This window comes from Morone saxatilis, unplaced genomic scaffold (genome assembly GCF_004916995.1).
Source record: "Morone saxatilis isolate NCDOM2014 unplaced genomic scaffold, NCSU_SB_2.0 Contig9, whole genome shotgun sequence".
NCBI classification, from domain to species: Eukaryota; Metazoa; Chordata; class Actinopteri; family Moronidae; genus Morone; species Morone saxatilis.
The window spans coordinates 12,712,975-12,738,210 of NW_023340268.1; the positions used below are offsets into that span (position 1 = coordinate 12,712,975).

Below are 25,236 nucleotides of genomic sequence, written 5' to 3' on the forward strand. Positions count from 1 at the left end.
ACAACAACACCAACAACAACAACATCCCTCAAACAACTGTCCTCCCAGATGGGCGACTGGTTTATTCAAGTGATTAAAAGTTAAAAATTCTCCCCAGATCTGTTAATGTGAAACCATTGCAAGTAAAACTGATGCTAATACCAACTCTTAAAGCCAACAGTCAGTGTCAGTGACAGCGTCTTGTCACTGTCCATATATACATATATATACTATGTGTGCCTTCAGCACGGATATGGACCACAGACTTGTAGAAAACACATATTTAAATACATACTGTGTCACAAAAGAGGGTAAAATCTATCAATAATTGTACTTGACACTTACGTTTGTCCTGCAAAGAGTCGTGGGGCACTTCGCCCTGAGGGCTCTCTTCCAAATCTCCATAGTGCAGGACTTTATGGTTCGGAGACAGACGGCAATACCAAAACTTATCTGGAAAAAAGACAAAGGAAGACAGAGGATAGAAAAAGGGAGAGAGAGACATATTTAGAGGAGCTATGAAATACGTCAGCGGCAAGCATAAGACATCATATGGGATTGTATGAGTCATCAACAGGAGAGAAAATTAGCATGGCAAAAAAACTGTGACAAAAAAAGAAAGAAAAAAGAAAACAGCCTTGAGGAAAATCCACAGATGGGCCATGATGCTCTGCATGAGGGAGGGATCTTGATGGGCAACAAAACAGACAGTTGGCCTTCATCATTTTAACAATGACTCAACAATACACACACTCCAGTCAAGATCACAAAAGAAAATCCAGGCTTTTTTCTCTGGCTCAAATGAGGCAAAGATGAAATGAAACCTTAACTGTGACTAGATGAAACAATATTGAAACATGTACCAAGTCCTCAGCAGAGGTAAGAAAGTGCCCACTCTACAGGAAGTAAGAGATAATTCAATGAAGAAAATTATAGTCTATGTTTAAATTAAGTAACAAATGCTCAGTTTACAAGGTAGTCAAACAACCAAATTGTTCTTATACCACAGTGGCTAAAATGTACAATGAAATACAAAAAACAACTCTTCATATCCACTTGTTGCAACTGTGTTAAAAGGTGAGGAGTCAACTATACGCCCTTTTTGGAGGCAATACTTGCTAAATATTAAAAAACACAAGTTGAAAAGCCAAGAAGGCAGTACAAGTGCAGGACAGAGTGGTAACAAGCTGATCTGGCTGTAATATTTATAATACAGGTAAGCCATAAGACTTAAAATAAGAAGCACTGAGTTAAGTGTGTTTTTCTCTTGGCTGAATGTGATGTGGAGGCCTGTAACTACCAGCTGTGTCTGTAAAGGGCTGGTCAACAACTCTGCGGCCAGCCTGGTGTTCTTTAGCGCTTCCATGCCAAGGTGGGCACCAAGCTGAGCTGGCAGTGAGCGGGCACAGACTGGGGAGGTCTGGCTGGCGTGTGCATGGGTGGCACGGTCCAAATCCTAATTGCTGAAAATAGACAGTTGGCGGTGCCAGGCTGGTGCACAGTGGCACTGGTCCACAGGGGAGCGGCTAGAGATGTGTGTGGCAGCTGCGAGGGCAGAGGCATTTTTGGGAGAGGACGCCATCAACTGCTTAAATGATAGTGCAACTGATTTTGTGCGTGCATGTGTCTACTTTCAAGCACATATGTTCTTCCTTTGGCTTGAAGACCATTCATCTCTATCTTGGATTGAATTTCATTCTTTTACCACTATAATTGTCTTAATCTGAGTCAGCTGCCAGAACGTGGGTGAACGATACAGTGAGATTCAACAGAATCAGGCCAAATTTCCAATTTTAGTTTTGCTTTAGTGCAGCATTTACACAAGGAACACTCTCCTGAGCCCCGAGTGCTGTTACCTGCCAGCACCCTGCACTTAAAAGATTGCACAGGTAGTCCTCTTTCCTCCAAACTTCAAAACACCATCAACCTGAGCTTTTAGAGAGAAGCATTCCCTTGTAATGGGTAGACTGGCACTTTGCAAGGTAGAGGGAGAGAAGAGTCATCTGCACTGAAGTCAGCTAAATTAATATTTGATGTAGGTACTTGAGTCTCTGCAGGCTGGAGGACTTTGAAATAGTCGTACAAGACGCTGAGGGAGAAGTGGGAGGGGGGCAGCACATTTTATGTATGTAAAAGATTGGACATATTATACAACAGTAGAATGAGAATTAACATTTCTAAGAAGTGAAAGTTTGAGTGGTGAACAAACGACGAAAAAATTACACCAATAAACCAAGTTTCAGCATTATGTATGCAACACCCTGCTTTTGATTTAATGTCTCATTTCATGTGAACACCAAGAGAGAATCAAACTTGCTATAGGGCTCCTTTTATTCTTATTCAGCTTGCCTAAAGTTCTGCAAGACAAAGTGCTCTTCACATTGTCATTGCATGGCTATACTGCAAGTACCAGCATGAGAAGAAAGGCTCAGAGAAGAGAGGGAGGAAAGGATTATCATGAATGGATGGTGGGAAGAGAGATGAGAGTGATAGGGGATGGATGAAGGAAGGAGCACATGATGGTAATATACTTTCACACATGCACAAGGAGAACGATATGAAGCAAACCACAAAAAAGTGCTGTGGAGAAACAGCATGTCCTTAACTCCTTCAATAATCCTCAGAGGCAAAGACAGCTACAGCTAGCTTGTAGCAGGCAGACGACATTTCTACAGTCAGTGTGCTGTTGCAGCAGATTAAAGCTGGTGTAACCCTAAAGGGCTAGTGTGCTAAATTAAATCCAGTGAGGCTCATGAACTGCTTTATATACGGTTGTGTGCGGGTGTACTGCTCCTGAATGGCTAATGGATTTGTTTCTGTGTTTGGTACGAATGCTGGTGCGTGCTTATATGCGCATGTGTCCTAAATTCTTCTGACAAGCGTTGTAGGATCTCTGAAGTAATAACCATGATATGGTGACATGGGAATATTCACAGCGTGCCGTTGTGTATAAGCCAGACAAGCATAAATCAGCCGACCACAAGCAGCGAAGACGATCAAATGGTCAACGCTTTCCACCTGAACATCTGTCCTGCTCTTTTCAACTCGGATCCCTTTCCCCCTCTTACATTCATTTTCATGTTTCCGTAATCCAGTTTTGACGACATCTGGATGACAGCTGCCAAGACGAATTGTGATCAGGCTTTCAAATGCCAGAATACATCGGTGTCAGTAGAGAAAAATCCACCTGGTTGTGCTCAATTTGATTTGACTCATTTGGAAGTACAGTTCCTGCAGTAATGAAGTAACAATAAACCAAACCTGAGCTTGTCACTGGATTTTTGTATATCAATCAATGTATTTGTATATATAGACAGAGAGGGGGTGAGGGAAAGTGCAAGAGGGAGGACAGAAGAGTGAAGGGATCAGGTTGCAACCAGATTAAACCCTCTTTGACTGAGGAGCAGTATATTATACAGCGTAAATGCTAATGCTGCTACTCCTCATCCTCCCTCATCTCCTTCCTCACCTTGTGGCAGAAAGTGTGAAACATGATATTAGGGGAAATGATTTGAATACACTCCTATCTGAGTTGGCTCCTGGGGTTTTCACTTTTCACCCTTCTTCCTCTCCTCCACCACTGAGAAGGAACAAGTGCTTACGCTAAATTAAATCAAAAGAGTGTGTTTATAGGTGAGTTTGTGAACACAACATTTGCTCCCAAAAAATCTTTACTGACCTTGAACATCTTAAAAAAGAGAGTTGCAGCCTTCGACAACCACCATGCCACAAATTGACTGACTTGTGTCACAACAAAACACACACTCCATCCTGCAGAGCCCGGGGTTACCGCAGTCTGCTCCTTTGTCATTCTTTAATTTTTTTTCTCAAAGCTTTCTCTAGAATCTATCTCGACAAGTGTGTATAAATGCATGTTTACCCTGCTTTTGGCTTAACGCATCTTTGTACTTCTTTGAATTCCATATATCTCTGTGGCAAGTGGGGGGCAAGTGGAGGGGATGAAGGTGTATTTGTGCATCTCAAGACACAAAGACATGTGTACCACATTTCTTTATGTGTCTGGGTAAGGCAGGCAAAGTGTCGTTTGTCTATATGTCTCTGTCTCGAAGGCTGACAGAGCCAGAAAAAAATGTGTGAGCCATCGTGACAGCAGCCCCACAGCAGTCCAGAACTTCAAAGATCTCTTGTGATAACATATCTTGTGTGGGGTTTTCATAATGCAAAGGGAATAAGGCAATGAGTGGGGGTGAAGAGAGGAGGGATAAAGAACACACAGACAGGGAGAAAAGAGAGGAAACTGAAGAATTCCCCTTACGAACACAGCAGAGGTCTGTCTGGTTACTGTGGATGTATGCGTGTGTGTGTGTGTGTCTAAGTTATGTGTGTCTCACCTTGCCTCCTGCGACTACTGATTTTCCTGAAGCAGGTTCCCTCACACAACCTGTTCAGCCTCTGCTGTTTGATCAACTCCATGATCTCCGGCTGGATCTTCTCTCTCAGCTCCCTACAGAAAAACAGAAAATTAACACACACAGTATCAGTTTAAGATAATTATTTAAATAATGTAAACCACGCCTGTTCAGATCTGGCAAGCTACAAGATGCTCTAAAACCTGGAAATTAATGTTTTTACATTTTCCAGGTTTTCTGGCAGTGTGCAATTTTCAACTGACAAACTCCCCTGGATTATGTCTGTCAGGAGGGAACAGAAACAGCCAAACACACAGATACACCCCTTAGAAGTATGTCATATAGCGTCCCAAAAGGATGATCAGTGGAAACCTGTGCTGCTTCAGCTCTTGCTGTCATTTATTCATGCATCTACATGTATGTGTCTATGTTGCATATGAATGTGAAGTCACCATGAATTATGTATATTATCTGCCTAAGCAGTGCTGCTACTCCCCATCTTTTATTTCTTGTCATTGAAATCAAGTCTTTTCTTCTAATTTATCTTTTTGTTCCTTTTACCTTTTACTAGAAATACGCAGACTTTTGACAGGATTTCAGGTGTTTCAGACACATAAAAGCTGTGCATTTCTCACATTTTCATTTCCCCTTACTGATGTCCATGATCACATTTTCTTCTTTCTCTTCCTCCCTTTCTCCTTAAGGCTCATCTGCTCTTGTCTCCCTTCATCTGTCTCTCCGCTTGCCCTCGCTGTCTATGTGTTTGCCTCATCAGTGACTGCAGTCATTACATTGATCTGTGGTTGGACATTCACTCTGACATCTTTAAAAAAAACTGCTAGCGGGGCAGGCGTGGCTCATCGTAGGAAGGATGGATGATGCTAGTTTGGCTTTACCGCCTCATGTGCTATTCTTCTGACTGAGTTAGACACAGGTCAGACTGTTTTTGTCTGAGAGTTTCAGATGGTCGTCTCAGAAAGGAGCTCCAGTTTCAATTTAAACTGATTATTTCTGCCAAATGCAGAAAATCACACACAACTGAATTAAAGGGCTGATGTGTTGGACTGGTGGACCTCTGTAAAAGAAGCTCTCTAGCTGATATCAGGTGTTCAAATTATGAAAGAAGGCACCAAAAAAAAAACATTTCCAGTTTTGTAGAAATGTACCATACCTATACAGTATATCAGTTAAGTTAAACCACTTTTTCTCCTAATTTTCCGGGGGCTGGATTAAAATGTGTGTATTAACATTTTCTCATAAGTGTATCCTCAGCAATTCTGCTGCATGAATATTTGATGTGATATTGATTTTATTTTATGTGTAAGCAACTTTCAGTAAACACAAAACTTTCTACTTACAATGCAAAAACTGCATTTTTACTATTCAAAGCAAAACACCTCCAAGATGTTCTTACAGGAGTCAAAATGACATAAAATAATCAGGTGCTTGACAGAAGATACAGCTTTGATCTCAAGCCATAATAGTTCCTCTTCACCTTTTTTTGATGTCTTAAGTCATTCTCTACAGTAATTGATAGCAGAAAACTGGCAGTGATTGCAGCAGGTACTACAGAGCTCCTTTAAATCTGCGGCCTGACATGCTCTGCTCATTATGTTTACAAGTCATAACTGTACTGTATTGATTGGAGGAAAATTCCACCCTCGGGCAGTCTCACACTGCTGAAGAGAGAATGTCTGTGATGTTCCCTGCTTTTCAACATTTATTCTGTAATAAAATGTTAAAATGTGCCTTTTCATTTCAGCGCCTAATTAAATTACTAATCTCCTACTTTTCCCAAAATGTCTTTTGACACCAGCCTGAGATTTGGGTGTGAACTTTCATTCTGCTATACTTTTCCTTGATAGTACAGGGAACTGTAACTGATATCCATTGTGTGGATATCAAAAATGGACCCTGAGTTAGAAGCTTTATTACCTGTAGTTTTAGGATACATTTTTATGCAGCTTCCTTCGCTTTTGATCTCCTTTCTCCCCTTGGATTAATTGGTGGCTAAAGTTTCCCTTCCAATATCGATTCAATAAGCCCTTGGCTCAGCATTGATTACTGTTCAGAGGGACAAGCTCTCTCCGTGAGGCGATTTTTCAATAGTGCTGGCTACTTCATTAAATACAGGCAGGACAAAACAATGTTCTCCATTACAGGGCCTGCATCCATGATCAGTCAATGAATGATCTATTACGGACTAGCTCTCCATGCTTAGTGAGCTGGAGGGTTGTTAATCGAGCATTCACTGGGAACGCCATTTGCAAACAATTTGAATTGAATGCATATTTTCAATCATGAGATGATAGCACCGGTGTAACCTGCTTTAGGCCAGTAGCTGGCATTTGGTTGACAAATGGAAAAGAGTAAAAAGAAACAATTACAAGCATATTAATGACCACAGCTCTTTTTTGTAGATGCAAATGATGTCCTCATTAGGTAGATGGGAAAGATTTGGAAATATTTGAAATGTTTTTATTTATACTGTTTTTATTCCTATTTATTTGATCTTATTAATTTTATTGTCTTTACTTCATCTGTGCTCATGTCCCTTGGCCTTATCGTCATTCATCTACCTTGTCTGGTTTTATTTCCTCTTGTAAAGCACCGTGTAATATTGTTAGAAAAGTGCTATATAAATAAAGTCCAGAGTGTATTTTCCTCAAAGCAAAGCTGTCAGACCTACAGTACAATCTGCATAAATAAAATCTGAGCAGATATTATTCACATTAATTCGCATTTCGTTGCCATCTCAACTTCAATTTAACTTTTTGACAAATGTCAAAGAGCATTTTTGGATTTTACACTGCAAAAACATCACTCTGCTAACTGACTGTTTGACTCACAGGATGGGGCGGGACTGGAAGTCTTCCTGATTCATCCTTTCGGACTGGCGTATCTTCAGTATCTCTGTGTAGCTCAGGTTCTGCAGGCGACTCTTGAACTGGTCCAGGGAATTAGGCTTGAGAGTCAGTGCTCGCATGATCTGCTCCCTCACCACCTGCATTACCTGCAGAGGAGGAGAAGAGGCAGAGGAGGGCCGGGTGAGATCAACATGGATGCAGGCAGGACTTAAAGTGTGCAGTGGCCGCAGTCTGGAAGTCAAAACTAACCCCCTCCCCATTTTTGGGGAGTCAGGGGAGCAAATAAATTCTGTTCAGTTCCCGACAGGATTAATGATAGAGTTGTTTTTTTTTTTTTCAGAACTGGAGCCTATAATCCAGTCCGCTGCACTGAGCCTTAAGAGGAAAAGAGCAAAGCAGAATAATTCAACAGTGGCTAGTCAACTGTTAGCCCTAGTATCATGCATCAGTGAAATGCATGACAGAACTTGCCTATAATAGCCCAGCTAGCTAATACCATTAGTCTGGCTGTGGCTGCAGAAGCATGACATGAGTGGTGTTCCAAGTCATCAATCCCACTCGAGGGGTCTTATTGTAACAATACAATAGGAAGGCATTTCACAATAACACATAAAACACATCATGCATGTCGACATCAATTAGCCTGCCGTGTCTGCATTGCTGTCAGGAGATAATTAAAGGCTACACACTGAAGCCGTAGACACACACACACACACACACACACACAAACATTTAAAACTAATGCCCTGAAAATCAAACAGAGTCATCATGTGCAGTGAGCGATAACAAATAATATAAATCCTCTCAACTAACATAGGCCACAAACACAGACTGGAAAAATATATCATCTTATGTTTAAAGGAAAAGCAGTACAATTAGAAAACTGTAAAAACTAGCAAGGGGATACATGTGTTTGTATTTGACATTCTGTCATTAAATCTGGCGTGAAAAACCTGGTTTGAGTAAAATATAAGCAATACATAAGAAATGTGACTGGAAAATCTCCGTTTGTATGCCTTTTTCTGTCACTTGATGTATCAATTAGTTTAGAATAGCTACTCCAACTGAGTAGAAATAGCTTTTAATAAAATGAATGGTTATTAAAATGTGACATGGAATTAAACCCCAGTTCGAGTGACTTTATGACAGGACTACACTGATTTTTAACACAGTTAACAAAGCACTGAGTCTTTCCAAAGTATAAAATCTCCTCATCCTTCTGCACATATGCTTGAGCCTCCGGAAAATGAGTCCTAAGCTGAAATCTTCAATGACAGCTGCTTCCATTTAGCTTTGCACTCTGATTTGCATTCTGCATAATTAGAATTTGAACACTAATATAACTCAAAGATTGATTCGTTATTTGTGAAGGTATTCAGCCTACACACACACACAAGGGACTTGACTGAGAGCAAACAAAATTGTGTTACTAATGTGCTGAAATTGTTCAAACACAACGGAACATCACTTGCAACAGTGGTTTCCCCTCAAAACTGAGTTTAGCTTGCAGTTTTCAGGTTGATGTAAGCCTGTAAATCATGCTGTGATATTTGGCCAAAAGAATAAACTTTTCTCTGGCCAGGTTGAGCAGTGCTGTGACAGATGTGACAAGCAGTACTGATTATGGATCAGCCTTGTTAGCCGGCACCTTTGAGCCTGCAGAGGCTGATTCACTGGCTCAGATCATGCTGAGGTGACAGAAAGAAATAGACAGTTTTCTCCTCTGTTCTTTGATTTTACTCTTTTCTCTGCTTACCTTGTTGATCAAATGCTTAAGGACATACAAGTACTTCCAGCCTTAGCAAACACATTTCACAATACGTTGAATGGAATTACAATGAGAGACAAGAAGCGTTTAAGATGATGTTTTTTGTGCATGTTGTTTTGGGATTTTCCTTGTAATTGATGCGCTTTGCTGTTCTATACTATTCTGTTTCATCTGGACTCCTCAACCTTAACAATCATGCTAAAACCCAGTGAGCCAAGATCCCAAACATAGTCTTATGTAATATTCTTCTTGCTTGCCGATTACTCATCAACTTGCTAACCTCTGAACTCTCACTAGTCAGACTAAGCCAGGGGTGAGAGCAGTAAAAATAGAAGAGTTGCGTTGTTGAAAATGAAATATGAATGCCATAAACCTCCGCCCAGCACCAAAATTCTGAAAAACTCAAGACAACAAAGGCGATCGAGGATAATCCTCTTGAATCAGCATCACATTCGCTGTGTATGAATGCATTAAGAAGTAGTTTGGGCTCAAAGTCCCCTTTGTCGAAACACCGGTGCTGCAAAGTGAAAGCGCACAAAAAGGAATTAACCCATTTTTAATTCCATATCTGTCCTGAAGGTAATACTCAGCTCCCACCACAAATAATTACAGGGACATTTTTTTTAACTGATTACACAATTTAATCTGGGGATTAGCTTTGGAATGCAAATATGTTCAGAGGTGGTAATCACAGTTTATTCTCTAACAAACGGTCAACAAACTGACCTTAGAAAATAAAATTGAAAAATAGGTTGACAATGGACGGCTGGGTCAATTTATTTTTTAATTAGAGGAACAAGCATACGCCTTTTCGGCACCAGCTGAGCTCTGAAATGAGCTTTAGCACATACTGTATTAGTGACCAGATATGACACATTATTATAATCCTCAGTTCAAGAATCACTTGCAGAGTCTGGATTATGGCCCTGTGTTACCCATGTAGTGCTATTTATCTGCAAAGCTCAGACACACATCAGTGCGCATAAGGTCTTCTCTGGTGTGATCCAGATCTAACTGGCATTACATTTGATTCAGAACATCAGTGACTCAGCACAAGTACATTCTTCAAATCCCCTTTGACAGAGGCAGACAAAATTTAAGATCAGGATCTTGGTTGTTTAAAAAGAAGCACTGTTCTGTCCTGTCCTGGAAAAAAGCCCCTGTGTTGCATAATATTAACCTCATAATAGTATTGTTAAAATAGTTTGGTAACCAGCATGTAAGGGCTACAGACACTATTACCATCTATACATGTAAGTAATTTCTCAGAACAGAAAGTGGCCGGACTCGTGGAGTTTGACCATTTCTCAGTAGCGTGACACAGTGGCCAAAAATGTAAACACCAGCATAAAAATGACCAACCACTAGAGGGCGGGGGTCAACACTTTCCCTCCCCAGCGGTCAAGACCTGTTCTAGGTGATTATGGGCAGAGACTCTGAGCTGAGAAGAAGGCTTGTGGTAGGCATTATAACGAGGAGGGTTTTGCTTTTTTAATTTGATGTGTCTGTCTGTCTGTCTGTCTGTCTCTGTATCGTTGTATCCATCCATAAATACAGCTGTCCAGTCCTCCCTCAGCTGAAACATCAACATATTTATGTTAACTCTCACTGCTGGACGTCATCTCCATTGAAGGCTGTTTTCTGTATTCAGTCCTCGTCTGCAATCCCCTGTAATATGTATGCCATATTTTCATGGGGGGGACACAGGTGTCCAGCTAACAGCAGATTTACAACACCCAGGACTGGCCTTTGAGCCTCCTCCTCCTGTTTGAGCTGAAAAATGTGCAGACTAATGGATGAAGCCACAGCTTGCAATCATGCTATGAGAGATTCATCACTCCTGTCCACTACTTTTAATCACAACTTCAGAGTTGCCTATCATAAATTGTCACACACGTACACATGGGTTATAATCCTGATAATTAAGCCTGAAATTAATTTATTTTCCCATTAAGATTACAAATTATCTGTCTGTGTCTCTAGAAAGGACAGTCTTCCCATAAGAAGCTATTTGAAAATAAAGGAAATTATATTAAAGTATGAGAGTGAGCTTTGATGACCTCAGTTTTACGTTTATCATTTGCAGTACCTCAAAACCCCTGAATCATATCCTGAAAACAGCAGGAAGCTTCTGTGTTTAGTAATTCAGGAGCTTTTTAAGGCAGATCTCTTTGTCACCTGCAGCTCGTTCTCTAACCTCGTCCTGATCTCTGGAGACCGACTGCCATCCTGCCCGGGTGTTTCAGCAGAGCCGTCCCCGGGGAATGATCATTAATATGCCTTGTTTGCAGTCATGTCTCAGGCAGGAAAACAATTCTGTTGGCCCATGTGGCTGCACTCATGCTAATTAACACTGCGAATATTCATCACATTTAATACGAACACATGGTCCTTTCACAACAGGGTGGAGGGGCATTATGAATATTTTATCTTCATCCCTCTATTTCATCCACTGATTGCCCAGAAAGCACCTTGGTAGAGGTGAGATGACGTCAGTGCCGAAACAAACTTTGCAGGCTGAGCTCACTCACAGGATAAATTTAGGCTCTGTTTTGTACTGGTATCATTTTAGCTGCTGTCTAGTTGATCTAAGTGCTGAATTGTTCGTCTTGTGCTCTTTCCATTTAGTCAGAGCTGTTGATTCAAGATTTATCTCTTCTATCTTGTCCACCTTTATTTCTGTCTTTCTCTACATTCCCTCTCACGCTCCCTAATCTCTCCCAGACAACAGACCATCACTCTTTCTTGTAGCTCTTTGCAAAGGGAAGTCAGACAGCAGAGCAAGTGTCAGCAAAAGTAATTAAACGCTGTCCCACGAGCCGTCTAGTACGCGTAATGAAGAGCTGGCCACACTGACTCGTCTGCCACACTCCTTCATCCTCACTCTCCTCCTCGCTTCCTTTCAGCCTCTCCTCAAACAGGACAGTTGGGCAGTTCCTCGTTCCTGGAGTCGCCCCTCCATCCATCATCGACAACGCACCAACCGTAACAAATTACCCGTCCCCCCTCTTGCCGACCAATCGACTGTTGCCACTGCTCCATTTGCCTAAGAGGATGCTAATGACATCATTTACCAGCTGTCAGTCAAATGCTCACCCGCCACTCAGGCCTGGGTGGTGAAATCTGGAGATTGTACTGGAGAGGCGCTTTGGTGGGCAAATAATAAGGCAGTAATCACAGAATAATGACTTTGCTGATACTCCCTGAAAGCAATCAAAAAGTCAATCTCACATGGTGATAATGGGAGCGTCGGTGAAGTTTGTTTCTGTATTTAAAGCCTTCAAGTAGAAAAAAAAACATGTATGCTTGCGCACATAGGCTTTCACACACAAAAAGCACACATGTTCACTTCTGTCAGAATGCCTGTTTTTTAATAAGAAGCAGAAAAAGAGAATACAGGGAATCCATGTCCGTGTCTTTGAAATGGTAATTACGTTTTCCCCTCTCTGCCACCATGTTCCATGTTCAATTAATAATTATCTCCTTCAAAGTTGACCACAATGTCATTCAAAATAAAACAATGCCACAGAGATGGACATGAAAGGATGCCTGTCTCTTTTATCAGGCAGTACAGAAAGAGAAAAGTGCTGGTACTGGTTGTATTAAATTTAGAAGCTGATAAAAATGCATTGAATAAAGATGCAAAAATGTGTTTTGGAAGCTGACAGGACTAAAAAATGACAAAGCTGTGAAGACTGAAGATTTATGGATTTAATTCCAAACTTGAAGCAAAGCTGCCTTTTGTCACTGTTAAATGATTATACATTCTAATACATTAAACAACTGGGCTTTCAACCAGGAGTATAGCTAACAGAGTGCAGTCTACACTTGATCAAATCAAGTTTTGACAAGTTTGAGATTCTTGCACTCACTATGTCGGCAACCAGATATTGTTTACTTCTGTTTTCTGTATATAAACTGATAGTGACACTAATCTATGTCAACAATGCAGACTGTGTCGGTTTTTGCTCTCTGTCACCTTCACGGCTTATGTGAGAGGACGTTTTGGGGAGGCACGTGTTAGATACCACACACAGACACACATTCATATCTTACCGCTAACCCTAACCAGAATTTTATAAATTTGGTTTTGTCTCATTACAATTGCTTTGCTTTGGTCACAACACAGTGTAGTGCTTTAAATGCTCCCCAATGGCTTGGACTACAAAAAGCTCTATCTGAAACAACAGTCCTTGCTGCTCTGCATGTCAGCTGTTGTCTGCATTGTAGATATGATGGCTACAGAGATATTTGTCATTTCAGTTAAGATGACATTCAGGCAAACTTTATCTCCATGTGGATGTTCATATAGCTAGCAGCAAGGACGGGGGTTGTCAAATGTGACAAAATTAATATGGATCACATAACGGGCAGCACGCACAGTAGTAAAAGACTGTTGACAACAACTGTTAGCTATGCACAATTACTAGAGCTGTAATCACTAGCCATTAGCTGGTTGAAGATTCTCAAATGTGAGGAGTGACTGCTTTCCTCCATTTGGTAAACTGTAAACTGAATATTTTTGAATACTGGACATTTTTCATTTAGTTTCTGGCATTTTATACACAAATTATAATTGATAATGAAAATAATGGTTAGTCGTAACCCTAATAATGATCTCTCACAACATGATTCCAAATCTTAATGTACTGTATGAAATGCCGAACAAGAGAAAGTCAGAGTGCCATTTCATAGAGGGTGAAGAACACGAGGTGAATGCTGCTCAACAGCCAAATTCCTAGATTATATTTAGTATATTCAGCTTTTCTTGTTAGACTCTCCTGACATCCCTGTCATGGCTCTATGTTAAGTCTGCTGTGAGCAACTAAGTGTAAAGGCACTACTTTCATCCATTAAAATTTCAATTATGTGTCTACGCCCCACGGCTTGAATGTAAGGAGTCACTATATCTGGGTATCTCAATAAAATAAAATAGAGCAGTAAGGGGTAAATGAAACTTTAAAGCACAGTGAAAAACAGCTCTTTTCTCTCTCAGTGAATGCCTTAGGAACGTGTTTGACAGCATTACTGCACTAAGGGGAACAGCACATACTGTATTGTAGGCAAGACAGATATATAATGTACATGTAGTCAATGTACATGCTTACACTGAACATATACCAATTAAATCCTTCTTGTACATGCATTTTACAGTATGAACAACCACCAACACACACAAAACAAAACAATTCAATGTAAATTCTCATGTAGGCACACATCTGGAGACCCCCTCCATCAATCCTATTCTTCCCTCTGCATGAGTGATGCAGGGTCGACGCCGGCTGCTGCTGCTAGCTGTTGTTGTTGCCATATTTAGAGTGCTAGCACTGCACGCCCAGACAAACTGTCAGAGGAGCTCTTTTTCAACAACCAGCTCAATGTGAGGCGCAGAGCGGCCCATACGGATGACTGGAGAGCAAAGTCACCTGGGAAATCGCCACTTACTGTGAATCAAGAAACGCTGATGAAAGCCAAGTGCTGACCTTGGCTTGTGCACAGCATTGCATTAATGAGTGTTTTATTATGACACAGTTGTACAGGAAATATGAACATTCTGCATTAATTGTCCCAGAGGGATGAATAAATTGGATGTGATTAAACATCTATTCAAGGACATCAGAACAGGTATTATTTCATTATATGATCACTCTCATCAGGGCCAATGCCTTTCCTAGAGTATACCCATAGTGCATCATTGCTGAGTAGAAATACTATCTTAAAAATAAGTTTTAATGCATTTTTTGATCTGATTGAAGTTGTCTGGAAAACTGAAGTCAGATAATGAATAATGCAAAGACAACCCATTTAGGCCAGTTACGTGCCTATGGACAGAGCTGCACAAGCAGCTTTGCCATCAGGTTATGCAGTAAAATATGCTGATTTTCACAACCAGCAACAGAACAATTATGGCGGTGGCAATTCTACAGGAAACAGTGGAAAATCTTAGGAATTCCTAAAGTATGCAACTCTTCTCTTTCATCCTACTTGAGTGAAAAAAATCTAAAGCATGGCAAAAGAGAGAACAAAAATACTAGGTGAGAAAACTATTATTCTGATTATTTACAATTCAATGTAGTCATTAGCAAACTAGTTAGCTGCTTTGGATAATTATGTGCTGCTCTTCATTCTGAACACTCCCTCTCGCCAACTATTTGCTCTCACATGTTCGGTTTGACACTGCCATTAGGCATACTGAGGCAAGACTCAAAACAGAGTAATTAAATTTATAGCTCTTGCCTTTTTGTTGTTGTGTGAAGGAAGGTGGACCGTAACACAGACAGGAAACTACTGAGCACCAAATATATGCGCTTGCCTCCCTCCTTCCTCACATCACCCTCACACTGACACAGTGCTTCAAATTAAACCCAGATTCAAGTAGTGATACATCAAAACTGGATTATTATGTGATACTAATGATAAGGCTTACAACAGCCATATTCCAGCCTGGATCCACAATAAGACACACCCACACACCAGAGCCTTTGTGGAGACTATTCACTGTTTTCAAGGAATCTAAAGTACATACTGTGTGGACTGCTGTGCACAAAAACGATCACACACACACACACACACACACGAATGCACACTCACTGATCAATAAACAAACAGACATAAATAAATGAATAGATAGATAAATAACTAAATCGAAACACAAAAAACTTGAGTTTACTTTTCCCCTGCTGATTCCCAGTGAAGCGGCTGTGAAGATGAGACAACAGTATCATTATCTCGATAGACGAAACACAATGTTAGCACTGCATCTCTGCTCATGCAACTCTGATGGTTTGATGCTAATGGCTAATGATCTCTCTGGTCTGATTAGTGAGCTTAGCTTGGTCGTTCTCAGTTTGAGTGGGCCAACGTTGCCTGAGACCCCCCCGCCCCTCCCCTCAGGCACACAAACAAAACACACAATCATGAAAAACTAATACACAGAAAAGAAACATGTCCCGGCATAGAAACAAAACTCATCACACAAAACTCAGCATTCGCACTCGTTACAAACTCATATACAAACCATGAAGGGAAAAAAAACCCCACATACAAACAAAAACAAACATTCACACACTGTCCGAGTGCGCATACACACGTGCAAAAACAATAAAGCAAACCTTGTTAAGGGAGTGGGAGGTTAGGCAGCCAGGCAGAAAGATATAAATAGCCTGTCTGAATTCAACAATAGAGGTGGAGGGGGGTCGAGAGACGAAAATGAGGAGGAGGAAAAGAGGGGGGGGCAAAGGAAGGAGAGAAAGACAAAAAGCTATAAAAGGGATTAAGAAAAGGAAGGAGATATAGAAAGATCTAGACAGTTGGATAGATAAATAAAACCAGTATGGAATAAGAAAACAGCAGGTCTCATTGCAGAAGAGGAGAGGAGCGGGGGAGGGGCTGGCTTACTGTGTCCTGATACGAGTCATAGATGTACCGTTTCATGCAAAGCACGACAGCAGCAGTCACAGTTGTTGGCATATGGCAGTGCATGCAGCACTTTCACCAACTGTCCCAAGCTGCTTCCTGGAATCCAAACATGGCGTCCACCCAAAACCTTTGGCACCTGCACTCACATTATTATTGTCACATCACTTCTGACACATCAGCACCCATTTCATTAATCATGCATGCGTGCATGGTATAACCTTCTGGCGAAGTGGGGGAACTGTCCTATTGCTAAAGAGCAGGGCCAAAAATCATTTGCATTGATTTGCATAAAGTGTCCTTAATTGATTTGCGGTGAGCAGCCTCAAATGAAAGCAGAATAGCAGCTAAACGGCAAGTTAAAAATATTCTTTCATTGTAGCTACACACATAGTGATGTGTGAGGGTTGATGGGAGGGTCGCTGTGCTGCTGCTTCTAGGGCTTTGGGGGATTGCTATGTGAATAATCCCACATGGGACAGGTCAGTCTTCAACATGGTTGAACAAAGCAGATTATCTACTCTCCTCTCTATCACCCTTGGCCAGAAGAGAAATGTCAAACAGCAATAAAAAGAAGTCTTTGCTTTACTTCAGTCTGGGCGTGATCATACATGGTTACATTACAGGTTGAACAGGTTCCGGGTCTTTTGCTTGAGGGCACTTTTACAGGACACTGATACAGTCAGGCAAACAAATTGTGATTGAACTTGGTTTGCCATCAAGGCAACAGCATCATTAACAGGCCTGCAATTAGTGTTTATTTCTATTGTCCAAATGAGTGAAAGCAGCTAGCCTCGCCACGCCAAGAAATAGCGTGACTCTTTTTTTACACTTTGGTTTTTGTACGAATAAAACAAATGAGGTATAGCATGTTATTTACTGAGCTTTAGAGGAGCTGGTAGGTGGATTCTTTCACCTTTGGACAAGCTGTTTCCAGTCTTTATGCTAAGATAAGCTGTCTCCTGGCTCAAGATACGAGAGAGACACTGAACTTCTCATCTCTCTGAAATAAGTGTATTTTCCCAAAATGTCAAAACTCTATCTTCAATCTGTATTTGTTTTTAGATGAATCAATAATCTATAAAATGTCAGGCAACACAATTTCCAAAGCTCAAGTTAACATTTTTAAATTGCACTGCATTCAATTTACAATGACATAAAACCGAATAATAAACTTATGCATTTGAGAAGCAAAGGCTTTTCCTTGATGAATGATTCATCACTTATCAAAATTGCAGAAGAATAATCAACTGACTGATTGATCTACAAAACAATTCAGCACAATTCAATATAGACTCACATGGTAGCCAAGACATAGTTCCTTCGTACAATGCCAGGTTTAAAAGGACAGTAAGTGCATACAATTGTACTGTGTATTGTCCAAAACTAATGAAACCAGGTTCTGGCAGTATTTCACAGATCCCTGCTCTACAGTCTGGGGCTGACCTCACTCTAATCCTGTGTCAAACCCCTCCGGCTAAAACACTGGTTGAAACTCATCCAAGGCTGAGAGAGACAGTGTGGATTGGAGGAGATCAGTAGTAGGGGCACTGAATACCTCCGGTGACAAACGGTGGGTGTTGGTGATGTGGAGTAATCCCATTCACAACAACAAGCCCAACCCCCCACCACACACACATACACACACACTGTACACTGGCATACAGATGCTGCCTGGGGTGTGATGGGGGGTAGGTGACCAGGAAATGCCTGTAGATGTGGGTGTGTGTTTGTGAAACAGGGTGAAATTGTAATCTAGCAGATTATATTTGTGTGACTGAGTGTGTGTGTTAATGAAAAGGCTGTGATCTGGGTCCTTGTCTAACCTGCTTACGCCTCACCGAGTCTACATGGTCCCATCTGTCCCTCCTCTTTCTCTTCCGCTGTGCCCCTGTCCCGTCTCCTCCATCTCTCTCTGCTTTTTCTTCTCCTCTCCATCCTCCTCCCTCCTCCTCCTCCTCCCCCTACTCCTCTGCAGCCAGGCAACAACACAAACAGTCCCTCTTCCTCCTTTACTACCACCTCCCCTTGCTCCATCCATCCATGCTAATTGAGAACCACTCACTCTTTCTCTTTCTCATTCCCATTCTTAGTACTTACATGTCACCTCCATGTTTCCAATTGTGGTGTGATACTCTCCACAGTGACTGATGAATCCTTGTGCGTTTGCCAAAGAAGGAGTTTTTGGTGCCCGGCGGGAGACAGGGATGGATGAAAGGATGGATGGAGGAAGCAGATGGCTCCTTGGAAGAGCGGTCTAGCTGATTGTGGACTGTTAGCTTTAGCGTTAGCCACAATAAGGGAAGACTCGTCTGACAACACAGCTCGTGCACCTCCTCCTTTTGCCTTTTCCCTTTTTTCCTGTCTTGGTTATTTGTTCCTTCTGGTTTCCTGTTTGATTCTCTCTTTTAGCAGATTCCCTTTAAAAAAAACAACAACAACAACAACAACAAACTCTCCCTGTTTCTTTTCTACTCTCTACTATGATATTTCTGTATGCCTCTCTATCTGCCTTCCTCCCTCCCTCTGTGACTCTAAGAGCATCAGCCAGGCTGCACTGCTTCGCTTATGTTGATCTCCGGGCTTATGCCCTGATTGGACACACGCCACGATCAGAGACGCCAATGGTGGTGCAGCAAGTGGATCACATGACATGTGTGTGTATATGTGTGTGTGTGTGTCTGTCTCTGTCTGTGTCTGTGGGAGGGAGGGTAGGGGGGGTAGATAGAAGAGGAGGAGAAGAAGGAGGAGGGGTATCGTGAGTGGCTGCAAGCCACTACATCAGTGAGGGATTTTTTTTCCCCAAGCGCCTGAGCAGAGAGAGAGAGACGGAGGCATTTTTCTTCTCTGGTGGGGAGGTGGAGGAGGAGAAGCTCTCAGCACAGATGTTTGGATGAAGAGACGACAGGCAAGCTGTATAAGACAGAGTCTCTGATAGACGCACACAAGCCCTGACGCGCATAAACACAAGCGTGTACACATGCAGTGGAGAAGTGGCTCCATCTTACAGAAACAGAGCCAGAGTAGTGCAGCGCAGCAGCGGTAATTGGACAGGGGTTGCTATGGAAACAGGGGAAACGGTTGCCTGACGGTCATAGCTGTGCCCTGGGAGCATCAGACTTGCCTCCATTAAACACACACACACACACCCACACACACCATGTACAAACAGCACATACATCTTCATCTTCTCGATAAGCATATCCTTTACTAAACACTACATTCAGGAAGCAAACAAGACACAATGTATAGTGGGTCCACCATGCTTGTGTGTGTGTGTGTGTGTGGGCGCTTAAGTGCCACAGTGTTTTTAAGCCTCTTTTAAGCCTCTATGCCTTTGTCTTAAATGAGCATAAATTCATGTAAGAGCCTGTGTGTGTACATGTCTTTGTGTGTGTGTGTGTGTGCCACATGTGTGTATGTCAGCCATGAAGAGCTGGCGGCTGAGAGAGCCTTTAGCATTTAAGAAATGCTCGCACACTCGCAGACCACATCACCGTGCACAGCCAAACATTGATAAAACCTGAACGAGGTGTTTTAGTATTCCACACCTCAGAAAGCTCAGCGCCGTCAGTTTCGGGCAGCGACTGCGGGAGCTGCAGGGAAATCTAGCCATACACTAGCTGTGTTTTGAAGTGGACGCCCTCCGAATTATACTCGACACAGCTGATTATCCTTCCACACACCCTAGGATACGTCCTCATATACTGTATGCACGTGAGGAACTGAATGGTAGCATAAATGTATTTACAAATTATAGTTACAGACTAATCCTTACAAAGCTGAAAGCAGCGCTGGACTCAACAAAGGGATTTTTTATGGATACAGTTGGCAGGATTTCTGACAAATCGATTATCTGTCAGATCTCTTTTGGGTTCTTGTGCTTACCGAAAAACCAAAGCATATTTGTGAATATCGTTGCAACTACAATTTTATACTGATGATGAGTTGTGAGTATTTATTCATCATCATGAAACCATAAAAAAAGACACCAATGACACCAATAACATGACTGATTGCCTAAGATGGGGGCCGCTCAACTAGAAAGTTCAATTGTCCAGTTTAAATGACCAATTGGTGGAAGTTAAAGGGACAATAACTGTGCTTCAAATCAGTGGAGATGGGATCTATGGCATCAGTATAATGGATTACGGATCCTGGCCCCTTGCAACGGTTATGTCTGCGCCATCCATCATTATCCGAGGCAATACTTACAGTTCAATCAGTATTATTCCTCCAAACTTGCATAAATGTTCTTTCCTTTGTGGAAAGTCATAGTTTAATCCCTTCAAGTTTTATTTGATTTCATGACTTTCCATTTATCTTTTATTCTATCATTTTATTCATCCAAAACAGTTCTTTCCCATTCCTATCCCTTTCTCGTGGTATACGGCAAATATATGTCATTTTTATAACAAAATCACTCTCCTTTCTCTTACTGTAAAATGGTTTAATGGTTTTAATATCTACTTTTGGGGGCCTGGGGTGCATATTTATACAACCAAATGTGATAAACCCCACGTGTCAGATGTAAGTAGTTGAATTCCCATCAGCAAAACCTTTATTCACATTTCTAAGGCAGTGTAGTTGTGCTCTAATTTATTAGTATAACAATTTATCACCCGCTTTTATCCAATCAAATCTGAATCATCAATCAAGAATTTGAATAAAACCTCATAATTATACCCAACTTATTCTGTTTCACCCGACCATACAGTATGTTACAAAAAGGAAGCTAAAGATGCCCCACCTGCTGTTTCACTATAAAAATACATGTTTATCTTTGTGATTTGAGTTCTCCTTTATTCCCTCATTTAATTACTCATTAAACTTTAAATAATAATAATAATAACCAAATAAACACTAATAATCTTTATCTGCAAATGCTAAAGCTCAGGATTAGTGGGATTTACAATGAGCTTTCCCAGTGTGCATTTTTGGGACATCTTCCTTCTCCTCTCTTCATTTTGTTTTATGAATTGTGGAGTCAATGACTGTTTCAGTTACAGATAAACAACTCAGTTTCTCATTGACAGAACTGGGTAAAAAATGACAACTTTTAGACATCATCAGAGGGACTGATGTCTCGAGAGTGTTTCTAAGTTCATAGCGGATACAGACTGAGACTCGGCATTAGAGGCTGGAAGCACAGAGCTCCACATGCACCATTTAGCTGATAGGAAGCCCTCGAGGGCAAACAGTCTTACTATCGACAAGCTGCTGCAGAATTTCAAACTCCCAAGGTACCGTGTGATGAGGGATGAGGTCGTGGAGGGAAGAGGGGAGAAGGAAGGGAAGCATCATCTATCCCAACTCAATCGAAACTGACTCTCGCCTTCAAGGGAAGGGTGTGAAGGATGGGACTGGATAATAGGATCGCTTCCTAGGGGAGGTGTGTGTACGAAGTGTGTGTTGAATTCTCCCCCCAAGATGAACTAGAAATACAGCTCAACATGAAATGTGGGAGTCATTCCAAGCCTATTAGAGACGGTTGCATCACTCCTGGTACATCTGTGATTAAATAAACTAAACATTTTCAGCTCATTATTACAACATTTAGAACATCAGACAAACAAAACATTTCCTTTTTTCAGCTTTGAATTCATAAAACCAAAAATAAAATAATGCTCAGAACTATTACACTACCACAGTTTTTTCTTTTTTTTAAATGAGAGTAACATTTCAGTAACATTTCTACATTTCAAATGTAGAAACACAGATGGTGATGAGGACTTCAATAGATTGTAGGTGGATTTAACATTTATTCAACGGCGGTTACTGAGGATGACAAGGACTTACTGTTTTTCATCTCGACAACAATATGTTATGATTCTTCATTTATAGCCTCCTGCAGTAGATCAAAGTGATGTACCAAATCTCAAAACAACAACAACAAATACATTTTTCATATCACACAGTTATTTCCTTTGTGAAAGTTGAGAGCTAGACTTTATTCACAACCTCGCGCCTGAGTACAGACTTCTGTTTGTAATGACTGGCTTATGAAACCCACACTGCTGTCTTCCATCATTTAACTCACAGCGAAATGACAGCGAATGATGCAACTGCAGCATCACTTAATTTATGCACATGAACCATCACTCCATTCACAAACAAAATGTGCAAACTCTTGAAAATGTATTTCGGGCATGCTGGAGGTTGAATTAGCAATTACAGAGTCACCTTAGTAGTGTGACATATTGGCCTTGAAGGAGAGGCTATGCAGAGCAAATGTAGAGCTGAGGACTGGCTCATTCATGTGTGAGGAACCGTTTCAATGCTGATCAAAGCCAGTAAATATGAGTAGAGTATCTGGCCCACAACAAAATCACTGTGTAAACAGGACACAGGGTGGCTTGTAGCTTGTGTCAGTCTGTTTGGTGTTTGACTCCACAAGATAATCATAATTTGTCTCACAATCAGGGAAAACGGATACGACATCTGTTAACTTCTACATCGGATGCCCAGTTGAATACACAACATACAATATCTGTCATAAACACCTCATTACTACAACCGTCTGGAAGTGCACACACATACATATTTCCTGTGTGAGCCGACTCAACATTAGCCAGCTTACAGGAAGTTTTTCATCTTCATCCAGACTCCACCAAGCTCCAAACGAAGACGTAGTAGCTTAATCAGCAGCTCAGTCAATGGAGGCAGCTAATGTTTCATATCATTGAGAGTAAAAACAACGTAGGATAAATTCTAATTCTAAAAAAGGTCCCTGAGATGTGTATGCTGTTCCCTCTATTATTGTGAGCCCTTAAAAAGAAAAAGTCTGAAGCATGTTTTCAGGAAAAAGAAACATTTCCATGTCCATAAATCTTATCAGGCCTGATATCTGCATGGGAATCTTGGCAGTGCCATTCTAATAACTATATAACTATCTAATAACGAACGTTGTTTGAGATATGATTAACACTGCTGTAATTTAGTGTGAGCTGTGTGACTGTGCTTTCTGCCATTGACAGAATGGACAGAAAGCATGCACAAATCCTAATTCAGTTTGATGTTCACCTTAAAAAAAACACACAAAAAAAAACAGAATCACCCCACTCTGTAAAAAGATTTTTGTCATCATCTATTAGATTCTCAAGTTTGATGCGCATATTAGGAATCCGTTCAAGACCATCAAAACAAATTTAAAACTGTTTTTGATTTCAACAAACCTTACAGGAAATTGGTCGGAGACCAATTAAATTGCACTATTGTCAGCATTCTTCAAGTTTTATGTAATAATATTGTTGTAAAATTTATGGTTACATAGTCAAACTTGAAATCATACACCTAGATATCAATGTTTACACAGTCACGTACAAAAAAAAATACACACCCAGACACAGGCAGATGCATAGCTTTTATCTGTCCTGCTGTTTTCTTTATCCTGATTCTGTCTTATCAACTAATTTTTTTGGCAGTTTTAACCAAACCAGGGGTGGGATTTGAAAATTAGCTTCAGCTAGAAGTCCTATATACATCACATCTGCTGCACTACTTATCTGTAAGTTACAATGTTTATCTGTATGAATAAACAGGTTGTTTCTGATCAAATGTGAAAACATTAGTTTTTCTAACAGGAGATGTCTCATTTTGCATTTCAAAAGAAACTCATGCCATTAATGCTTATGATGTTGCACCTTCAGGAGTTCACTTATTTTAACATTTCATTTTTTAATTAGTCAAAGACATGAGATGTAACCCAAATCCAAAAACCCAAACCTAAATTATAAAAAAATATGATGTTTCTGGAGCCGTCTCATCTGTATCTGCTATGTGTTTAAACGTTTTCCAGCTTTGAGGAATGCATCAACAACACACTCAGAAATCAAACAAATTTAGTAAGCATACTGGCATCAAGTGTACTTAATCATGTAATTTTTCCAGTGTTAATGCACTCCAAACTCAAAACCTAGTTACAATTATATAGCATGGAAATGGGACACAGTGATGTTTTTTTTCCATCCATCTCAACCTCCCCATCTCTCAAAAACACACATGCAGCATACCTTGTTGAAGTCTTCACTTGTGGCTCTCATCTCCTTCCAGGTTTTGTTGAGCAGCTGAATGCAGATGCAGAAGAATTCCTCGAAGGAGCGATCGTGGGTGAAGAACATAGGGTGAAAGTCATGGCAGTTTTCACTGGCTGTGGACACAAGAGAGAGAAAGGTTGTCACCTACAGTACCAGTAAATGAAGCCTGTTTGTGATCATGTTTGTGTGTATCACTGACTATATTCATATGCACAAAAGTTTCCGGTTTTGCCCTTACCCTGAAAAAAAGAATTTTCCTACTAAGCTGTTTACAACTGAAAATTAATATTCCACTAACAGTCCCATTTACATGCAGCTGTACATACTCTGATTAACCTTACTGTTAATGATGTACTGTACATCCTCCTGAGGAGTTTTCCTCCTTTTCCTTCCCTTTCCCTCTTTTTGAAACTGCAATCATGTTGGACCCGTGGTAAAAGTGAAACAGCTAGGGCTACTTAGGTAATTCCGCCTCTTGGCATAATTTTTTCAAAGTTTTCCATCAGTGGCGAACTTGTTGGAAACAGCCTCCCTCTTTCATTTGTTCAACCACATTCTTGAAAAGATCAGCGTTGTGACATTTGTCCAAAAACCTGCTGATATCCAAGACTTTCATAATGTTTGAAAATAGGTGTGTGCCCTGCCAGGAACCCCCCATAGTACAATAAGAGTAAATATTTATTTTAAAAAAATATTTATTTATCAATCATTATTATTTTTCCCTTTCTTAATACAGGTTATATAAACGTTTCCATTGGTCATGATTCACGTTGTTCCTCTTGTTGTTACTGGTGATGGAG

The 25,236-nt window shown here is 40.8% G+C and overlaps 1 protein-coding gene across 1 annotated transcript in view; it reads right to left on the reverse strand.

Moving 5' to 3' along the window:
• The window catches only part of elmo1 (engulfment and cell motility 1 (ced-12 homolog, C. elegans)), a gene marked incomplete in the record, with an annotated part of 60,099 nt that overhangs the window by 4,726 nt on the left and 30,137 nt on the right, over window positions 1-25,236 (reverse strand). The window contains 4 exon segments of the mRNA XM_035681955.1: window positions 325-432; window positions 4,332-4,444; window positions 7,199-7,362; window positions 24,413-24,549. Of these exon segments, the coding sequence (XP_035537848.1) occupies window positions 325-432; window positions 4,332-4,444; window positions 7,199-7,362; window positions 24,413-24,549 (522 nt within the window).